At 42.2% G+C, this 10,086-nt stretch overlaps 1 protein-coding gene across 3 annotated transcripts in view; it reads left to right on the top strand.

The window, feature by feature from the left end:
• Layn (layilin) overlaps positions 1 to 9,648 on the top strand; it is a 20,415-nt gene extending 10,767 nt beyond the window's left edge. For 2 of the 3 annotated variants that reach the window (XM_026778974.1, XM_013346188.2), the window contains 4 exons: positions 1,776 to 1,811; positions 2,723 to 2,806; positions 5,278 to 5,380; positions 7,315 to 9,648. In XM_026778974.1, coding sequence (XP_026634775.1) covers positions 1,776 to 1,811; positions 2,723 to 2,806; positions 5,278 to 5,380; positions 7,315 to 7,681 — 590 coding nt within the window. In that variant the 3' untranslated portion in view covers positions 7,682 to 9,648. The remainder of the gene's footprint in view (positions 1 to 1,775; positions 1,812 to 2,722; positions 2,807 to 5,277; positions 5,381 to 7,314) is intronic. The other variant, XM_013346189.2, reaches the window with a different exon arrangement.
• The last annotated feature ends 438 nt before the right edge of the window (positions 9,649 to 10,086 follow it).

Raw genomic sequence — 10,086 nt, 5'->3', positions numbered from 1 at the left:
GTGTGCACCGGTGTGCTGTGTTCACGGCCAGTGTGCACTGGTGTGCTGTGTTCACAGCTAGTGTGCACCGATGTGCTGTGTTCACGGCCAGTGTGTGCCGGTGTGCTGTGTTCACGGCCAGTGTGCGCCAGTGTGCTGTGTTCACGCCCAGTGTGTGCTGCTGTGCTGTGTTCACGGCCAGTGTGCACCGGTGTGCTGTGTTGACGGCCAGTTGCACCGACGTGCTGTGTTCACGGCCAGTTTGCGCTGGTGTGCTGTGTGCACTGGTGTGCTGTGTGCACTGATGTGCTATGTTCATGGCCAGTGTGCACTGATGTACTGTGTTTATGGTCAAGTGTCAGTGGTCAGAACTACAGGAGATCAGTGTCTATGGGAATCACAGGGTGTCAGAAGATAAGCCACAGAGTTAGATTCATCCACATCTGTTGTTTTATCTTTACTAAATAGCACAATTATGTCTGCTTATGGTTTTAATTTTTATTTAGATTTATTTAGTTGAAATTCCTTTCAGCTAACTATTAGCTATAAAAAAATTTTATTTTTATTTATTTATTATATATACTGTATTCTGCACCAGATCTCATTACAGATGGTTGTGAGCCACCATGTGGTTGCTGGGAATTGAACTCAGGACCTTCAGAAAAACAGGCAGTGCTCCTAACCTCTGAGCCATCAGCTATAAAATTTAAGCAGGTTTTTTATTCCCTTTATTTTAGTTTTTCTGTGTACAAAGTAAGAATAGTAATAAGGCCCCCTTATAACCCTGTTATCAAAATAGTTTTTATATAACACTTAAGATGATTTCTAGGATTGTAGGCATTATGTGGGTAAGTTTGAAAGTAAATAAACAGACTTATATCATGCCTATACACACATATGCAAGAAAGAAGATAAGGGCTGGAGAGCTGCTCAGAGGTTAAGAGCACTGACAGCTCTTCCAGAGGTCCTGAGTTCAATTCACAGCCACCACATATACATGGTGGCTCACAAGCATCTGTAATGAGATCTGGCACCCTCTTCTGGTGTTCAGGGATAATACAGGCAGAACACTATACATAATAAATCTTAAGGAAGGGAAATAAAAAAGAAAGTTTAAGCATTACTTCCCTTTCTGAATGAATTTCCTGATATCTGGGCCTGAAAACTATAATCTCTAAAACCTCCAGGATCCTATGCATCCCAGGCATCTGATACTCAGTGCTAATACCAGGTCATCCAACAGCAAAAACATTTGCCGTAAGTTGTCTGTGACATAAAGCTCTTAGGAATGTTTTAAGCATCACAAGGCTAATCACCAGTCTCTGCCTTGAAACTGGGCAATCCCTCAACCACTTCCACTTTCTGCAGACCAAATGTTTGTTGCTCTCTGAAATATCCTCAGTAGGAACTGATAAAATATCTTGGACCACTTTAAGACCATCTCAGCCAGGATTGCAGTGGGGTAGTAGGGATCACTGCTGAGCAGCTCCATGCTGATAAGGTGGAGTTTGTATAACAACACACAGGATCTCAATATACTATTTTTGTGTGCATTTAGAAAGCCTAATATTAAAGTTCTTAAATACTTTTTAAAACAGCACTGAAGAGTAAAGCTGAAGAAAGGCTAATATTCATGTACAATTACCTCTTTGTCTTAGGCAACCTACCTCTGGTATCCGATAATAATAATTAATAAGGTGATAATAAATGGAGTTATTAGAATTAGATGCCACACTAGCTGGTTTCATTCAGATGGAGGAAAACGTAACTATTGTTTTTGTTTCTTTCTGCTACAGAGAAACCAAGTACAACACCTTCTATAAGGCTTGGAGGTAAGTCTATCCTGTGAGATTTGGGTTCTTTGGGGTCATTTCACAGTCCCATCCATAGATTTAAAACAATGCCTTTAGAGCAGATTACTCAGCAGAAGACCACTGGCATTTACCCAAGCAACAGGGACAGATGTCTATCACCTCCCACTGTGGCTTCTAGCTCATCATGCTCACTCTCTGCCCACTGTTACCTATACTGGTCAAAACGGAAAAGAAATAGTTTGAAAATTACATTTTGGATGTTTATTCTTGTTATTGATATAAAGGGAGCAATTTAATCTAATGAAGTAAGAAATGAGCCCAGCTGATTATTTATGGTCCTACCAGTAAGCCATTGTACCTTCCCCTATGTACTTCAGTCCTTTGTATTGCTTGTTGGCTGTTTTGGTGCCTGATCATGGGCAAAGTTTGCACCAAAAATATGAAGACATAATGGGGAGATGGCTCAGTGGATGAAGTGCTCACTGTACACGCTCAAGGATCTGAGTTAGAACTCCAGGATCCATGTCTACAAGCTTGGCACAGTGATATGTACCTCTGACCCCATCACTGGGGAGACAGAGACAGGGTCTACCTGCGAGCTAATCTACCTGAATCTGCAAGCTCCACATTCAGAGAGACTTTCAAAAGACAAGGTGAAGAACATAGTGGAAGACACCTGATGTCAGCCTCTAGCTTATGTACACACACACACACACACCACACAGATACATATTTTTGCACACACACATGAACATAGGGATGCACACACAATGAAGACAAACCTCTAGTGCAACAAATTCCAACGTTACTGTGTGTATCCGTGGCATTGGTTTTCTTGCATCCCCGCTACATGTGTCAAAGGACCCCAGGGCATGCCTGGACTATAGCACCTTTCCTCAAGTTCTCAAGTCCCTATGTATCTCTCTCAGGTGAAGCAACTGAGCCAGCAACACCAGCACTTCCAGAAGAAACACAGAAAGAAGACACCAAAGAAACATTTAAAGAAAGCAGAGGTACTTGGGAAGGATGATGGGACTCGTGTGACTAGAAATCACCTACTTTCTTCTGCATACAGTTCCTTAAAAAGTGAAATTAGGCAAAGTTCTGTGACGTTGCAAGCACTGTATGAAATGCTGGGTTTCAACAATGAAATATGCAATGGGTGTATCCTAAAACGACCGAAACTAGGCAGGAGGTGGCGGGTCCCGCCCGTCTCCAAGACTTGGGAACTTACCTGACCATGGGAAGTGGGATAAGCTAGGGACTGAGAGAAAGGATGTAGAAAAACAAGAGAGAATTAACCCAAGCCATAATATATGTCATCTGGGACCAACATTCATCTGTAAACCAAACTGAGGAAATGGGAAGGATAAACATCTAGAAGTCTGCATCACAAAAGGTAAAGGAAAGTCCGGGGTGATGAACTGGACTGCTAATGAGCTTTGAACCTCACTCTCACCCTGAGTTTCAAAAGGGAGATCTGGGGTTTTGTCACTAGGCAACTTAAATTTTAAAAAAAATCCTCTGTGTTTCAGTTTAATCATTTAGTATTTTTCATATCTAGCTGACAGTATTATCAGTTTCATAAAGTAAAATGTAATGTTTCCCTGCAATTCAGTTCTGACACTGAGGGTCTATGTAGTCTCCCCACAAAGCTTAAAGACACCTTCCATACCTCTCACATCAGACAGACATCCAGACAGACATCAGTCACGGGTCTCACAGTCCTCAGACCACCCGCACTCATGTTCAACTGGCTACACATCCAGTAGTGCCCACCAGCCCTGCCAGGTTCTGTAACTCACAAGAACTCACAGAATTTAGGAATACAGTGTCTGTACATCTTATTACACATGATCCAAGTTGGGAACAGCCAAACAAAGACACATCCAGGGCAAGGTCTGGAAAGGTTTCAGATGGGGTCTTCTGTGTCTTCTCCCAGTGGAATCAGGACTATCAACCTCTTTGCTACAATTTGACTATAAAATATCTTCTGAATGCTCATGTATTGAATGTTTAGTCCCCAGGTGGTAGTGCTATATGGAAAATTCTGGAAACTTTAGGGTTTGGGTCATAGCTGGAGGAAGTGGGTCACAGGGAGCATGCCTGTGAAGCTAATACATAGTGCCTGGTATGTTCATTTTTCTCTGCGTCCTGTTCACCATGATGTACATAGCCACCTCCTCTGCCATGTTTGCTCATCTCCATAATTCTGTCTGACGTCATGGAGCCAGTTATGAAACCCAAAGCTGAAATCACCTTTCTGTCTTTAAGTCGTTCTTTTGGATAGCTTGCTCACAGCTTCACAAACGCCAACACTATACTTCTCCTGGCACACTGACATGTTACCCACCCAGGAAGCTCCATCAGGCTTTGGCATCCGGAGGTTTTGTTGGGTTTCATTACCTAAGCAGAGTAGAGGTCAGGGGGTGTTTCTCCAAAGGAGAATTCTGGTCAAAGCTCCAGTCGGTGGTCACCTGGTATTAACAGCCCCCATTCTAATAAATCTCCTTGCCATAAACTCTGTAGTGTTTGAGAGGCTCATGAATAAAAACTCAATCCTATTTCTTAGAGAATTTCAAGGATTTGGAGCCTCTCTACCAAGGACCAGGGATAGAGGCTAGTAAAATTCTTTTTTGTCCAATAGATGAATTGTGAAAATATCTTAAAAAGAGAATAAATCCAAAGTGGGTGACATTTGTAAAATTATAATGGTATTTTAAATGAATTCTCCATTTTCTGAGAGTGTTTGCTGTTTTTGATGATTGTCAGGTCTCTATCTTCACAGAAAGTGGGGGAGTGACAGGCTCTGGATGATCAGGAGCCTTGAGTCAGTCGAAGCAGAAGGGTTAGTTAGTCGCTGGCCCTTGATTTCTCTCACAGCCCCTAAAGGGAGAGCCATGTCCGTTCTGTGTCAGAGACTACAGGGTTCAGAAAAGAGGACCCCTAAGTGTTCTCCGCGGCACTCAGGGACCTAGCCGAAGCTGCTGGGCCTCCACCAGATGTGCTGGGAAGGTCTGATGGACAACTTTATTGTGATTCTTCTCTTTCCTGCAAATAACACTGAGACTCTGGTTTGATCTTTTCACTCGCTCTTCCCGCTCCAGTCTTGAGAAGTTCTGTGACTTCCCCTGGAGGCAAAGACATCCACACCGCCCCCACCAAGACCTGTTTTACTAAGAAGTACATAGAAAAGGAAGATAGCTTTACTCTGAAAAAAAATTATAAAACATGATCTTCCAATATTCGCCAGACTCCAAACTTTAAACTTGTTTACAGTATCACTTAGATTAACAGGTCATGTAGAAAATGCTCATCTGTTGAAACTAGGGACTCTGCTAGCAAGGCAACTTCATCTGTTTCCTACATGTGCTGCTTGCAAGATTCTATTGATTGTGCTCTTAAAGCTTGCTTTGAAACAAAACATACGGAGAGACAGAAAAAGAGATCACCAGGGCTAATATATGCTTTTTTTCTTTTTCAGAGGCTGCTTTGAATCTTGCCTACATCCTAATCCCCAGCATTCCCCTTTTCCTCCTACTAGTGGTCACTTCAGCTGCGTGTTGGATTTGGATCTGTAGGAGGAGGCAAGTAGAACTTTCATCATGAAAACCTTCACTCCCCTCTGCATTGAGACTTGGAGGTTGCCCAGGTGGTGTCATTAAAAGCCATGCAAACTCCAAGAGAAGGGTCAGTGCAGACTGAGAGTAAACTCTGGCTGACTCGAGACTCTAGATGCACAGCAGACAAGCAGCAAGCATCTGTGCTAGGCTGTGATTAAGCTAGTGGTCCTGTATCCGTTGTTTCCTGTGTGTGTGGAAGGTAAAACAGTGTTATTCACTTCCTCTGTAGCCATGCATCACCCAGCAAAGCGCTCTCCTAAATGGAGGTCCTCCTTCCAAAAATGTCTATTGAGTAAGGAATGACTAATGGACCACATGAAAACTGTGTGTTCCAGAGCATTCTGGGAAGCATCTGACACAAAGCCAGTCCATTCAGAATGAATCAGCCAAATTCTTTTTAACTGATTTTTCTTTTATTGATTTCAAAAGTATATTGCTGCAAAGCAGCTAAACCAGGTAGCACAGGCAGCCTCTGTATGTAATCTGGGTCGTGTGCTCACGTCTTTTAGGTGCATGCAACTGTCCTCGGTTACACTTTTGTCCCCCTTCATCATGGTTTACGTACAAAAAGGCTGGCAGTCTCACTTTTCAGAAGGAAAATCAAGGCCCAACTTAAGTCAGTATCACTTTGATGAGCAATTTGAAATAAATTTGTAAAATTTCAATGCAGAACCTATTCCTTTTAAAAAATTCCCTTAAAGGGTTATTATGGTATTAAAGCAATGAATACACACATAACAAGCATATATTTATTGAACACTCAAAAGTATTAGCCATTGCTATAGTCATTTTGTTAGTAATTCTCTTGAATTTAAAATAGAATTCAGTTAAACAATTATAGATACATTTTTTCCAATGGTTTACACTGCAGTTGGTTCTTCAAATGTATTTATCTGATAAATATAGGATATATTTGATAAATATAGGATTGGAGAATTATAGCTTTCTTCCCAAATCATTTTCATTTTCTCTCTCTTTCTGTCTCTCTCTCCCTCTCTCTCTCTCCTTCCTCCTTTTTCTCTTTTTTATTTTTTCCTGTCTTCATTTTTTTGAAACAGTCCTCGGGATCAACCTAGGGCTTTCCACATGCCAGACAAGTAACATTTAGCTTTATCCCCAGTCCTTTAAACAATATTTTTTAAGTGCAGCAAACAAAATGCATTGGCAGAAAAATGAAGCAATTATACCACTACATAGTTTAGCAAAAATATTTCCCAAAATGAACTGTTTCTTTATTAATGATTCTTTTTTTAAATATTTATTTATTTATTATGTATACAATATTCCGTCTGTGTGTAAGCCTGCAGACCCCATTACAGATGGTTGTGAGCCACCATGTGGTTGTTGGGAATTGAACTCAGGACCTTTGGAAGAGTGGGCAATGCTCTTAACCTCTGAGCCATCTCTCCAGCCCTATTAATGATTCTTAATGGTAGGTATAATTATAATTTTGAAGTACAGGTGAGTACTTTCAAAGCAAGTATAATAACTGATATGATATAGGAACATGATTTCTGTTGGTGATAGAGTCAATATTATTAATCCTACCCTTGTTACTTAAACTTTTAATGGTAGAATAGAAATAGACTAGAAATAGTAATAGCTAATTTTACGTGGAAATGAGATTTTTAGTATAATTTTTTCTGCTTTCTGGCCCCACATTCTCAAGGGAGTCCTGGAACCCAAGCTAGTGACAGTGAGTGGCAGATGTAGGATCACTATGACTATAACACTCTCCTAGGCTGTCTCCTACCCAACCCACAAAACCTATAGGTGAAATTAAGTTGAAGTAGATGTAGGTCACTTCCTGAGGCTACTTCCTCCTGCTTCATTAGTCACAGGAATATATACTCTCAGTACCCTGGACTCAAAGACTCAGTCTGGTTCTCTTCTTCTAGGAAACGAGAGCAGCCAGACCCTACCACAAAAGAGCAACACACCATTTGGCCCACTCCTCACCGAGAAAACAGCCCCAACCTAGATGTTTACAATGTCATCAGAAAACAAAGTGAAGCCGATTTAGCTGAGCCCCGGCCAGACCTGAAGAACAGCTCATTTCGGGTGTGTTCTGGTGAAGCCACTCCCGACGATGACGATGTAACTTGTGACTACGATAACATGGCTGTGAACCCTTCAGAAAGTGGGTTTATGACTCTGGCAAGTATGGAGAGTGGATTTGTGACCAATGACATTTATGAGTTCTCCCCTGACAGAATGGGGAGGAGCAAGGAGAGTGGCTGGGTAGAAAATGAAATATATTACTGAGACATATGGGGAAAACTGGCAAAAATGAGAAAAGAGAAGCAAAAGCATCCTATTTCTCACAAGGAAAATGTTCAGAAGGTTGATGAAAATGCTCAGATCTGGTCTTAGGATAAACACAGAAGCTCCACAAGTTCCTACTGGGTCCCCAAGTTCTGGATGTATCCCTTATTCCAGGGCCTCACCCAGCTCAGCCTGTGAGAAGGCACCTTGCCCCGGGGCTGCCATACAGTAGACCCTCAGCCAGTGGGCTTCAACAGATCGTCAAGGGCTGGCACTTTCAATGGTCAGGATGAAGGTGTGACCAAGGAGCTTAGAAAGCCCACCTCTAGGTTCTGTTCTCCTTGCTCTCTACACCAGCAGCACATGTAATCACAAAAAGGCAGAGACTGAGGGATCTTCTCAAGGCCTGGGTATGGAAGCCCCAAGCTGATCTGCACATCAACAATTCTCATATCTGCCCCCCACCCCACATAAAATCCAATAAAAAGCAGGAAGCAGAATGTTAGTCAGTGTGTGTCTACAGTCCTTCCTCTGCATGTAGCCTCAGGGGACTTTTTTATTTTTTTATTCTCCTGACATCTAAACTTGGAAAAACCCAACTTGGAAATCCCTTAGTAAGCAAAAATGAAGTCTGTGTTTGCTTCAGCGTTCCTTGTTCTCCTGGCTCAGACAGTCTGTGTTGTCTGGGGATGGGGCAGGCAGCAGCACTGGAGAATGACTGTGTAGGCAGAAAGACCGGTGAAAGAAGCAGACATAATAAAGAGAAGAGGCAGGCTCCTCACCACAGAGAAGGCAGTCACAGGCATCAGAGGGAGAAATCTGGAATAGACCTTTTGTGTTCGACTCAAAGAGAAAACAGTGGTGTCACTTTGGGGCTTTCCATATTGGGGACACATACAGATACACATAATCTCCACTAAAGTGAGCCAGGACTCCGTGAAGTTGGACAACTCCAGGACAAATGCAGGAAAAAAAATAAGAGTTACTTGAGTAATGAAAAGTACCCAAACATAGGTAGAATTAACAGGTCTATTGTTCTACAGGAACAGCAGTGGCCTGCACAACACAATAGCTTATCACATAATGATAAATAACTACAAGGAAGGAGTTCAAGGGCAGCAAACACAAAGTCACGGTAAGGCTATGAGGGTATGTATTGCCCTGGTTAATCAGTACACGTTGTATGTATGCCGATAAGTCACACTACTGCTAAAATTTTTATATTTAAAGAGATTGGAAATGAGAGTGGTCATTTGGAAAACTACACCACCACCAAGGAAGAATGAGTGGAAATCTGCAGATTACAGAATTCAGTTTATGATGGCCCACCTCTGGTAACATGTGGGGTAACCTGAATATCAAAATCATTACCAGTAAAAGCAACAAGAGAGTGTGACCATTAGATAAAACAAATAAATTGGTGTGTTCTGATACAAAATAAATGAATAAGCAAACTTTGATGAGGAACGAGATATTTACATGATTTCAAGTCCCTCACCCACAAAAATCATCATTAATTACAAAAGTGTCACAATGGGCAAACCCCACCTCCGTTAATTGATCAATGTGAACTTGTCAATAATGCAGTGTACCGAGAGTAGAGACCGCACTGTGTGCAGTGAGAACACAGCATCTCATCTGTGCTTTCCAGTCTAAGTGGACAAGCTGATCATAAGGAAGCCTTACTCACAAACAGGTTAACAGACAACCTGAGAATTAACCTGGACTGCAAACTTGAAGCCTGATGGTAGTGAAAGCGAAAGCAAGCCGGGAAGCTGCAGTTCGAGGGCAGTGAGAGAGGAGACAGCTCAAAGCACTGCTTGATTCGGAAACAGATCCCTTCTTCCCTGCAAAGGAAAATATGGGAACGCACTTGCATGAAGTCGAAGGAGTAAATGGCAATCATGTGTTAGTGCTAATTTCCTGATTTTTATGCTGCGCTGAGGATATGTCCTGACAGGGGGAATGTCATTGTCGAAAATTAAAGTAATAAAGGATGAAGGACCACAGGTTGACAACTCTCTCTCTCTCTCTCTCTCTCTCTCTCTCTCTCTCTCTCTCTCTCTCTCTCTCTCTCGAGTTTTGGGGATGGAGGAATGCTCTGTGCACTGTACTTGCTGTGTCTCCTCTTAGTTAGAAATTATTTAAGGAAAAGCACTTACGAATGTCAGCACTATAATTATTGATTACATTACTTCCATGGTGCCATCCATGTATCTGAGCTCAGCACACATGCTGTGGCTCGGAGCATCTAACAGTCTTTGATCCAAGACAAAACCAAATGAAGTTCTGACAGCCATCATCAGAACCCAGGTTCTGGCCCATCGCACAGCTGGCCCTCCTTAAAGGCAGCAGGGAGCTGTAATGAAGCACCTTGACCCACCCTGTCAATTTAGAGACTCCTT

The sequence above is a fragment of the Microtus ochrogaster genome, chromosome 5, assembly GCF_000317375.1.
Source record: "Microtus ochrogaster isolate Prairie Vole_2 chromosome 5, MicOch1.0, whole genome shotgun sequence".
Classification (NCBI taxonomy): domain Eukaryota; kingdom Metazoa; phylum Chordata; class Mammalia; order Rodentia; family Cricetidae; genus Microtus; species Microtus ochrogaster.
The sequence above is the reverse complement of the archived record's forward strand: the minus strand, read 5'-3'. Positions and strand labels throughout refer to the sequence as shown.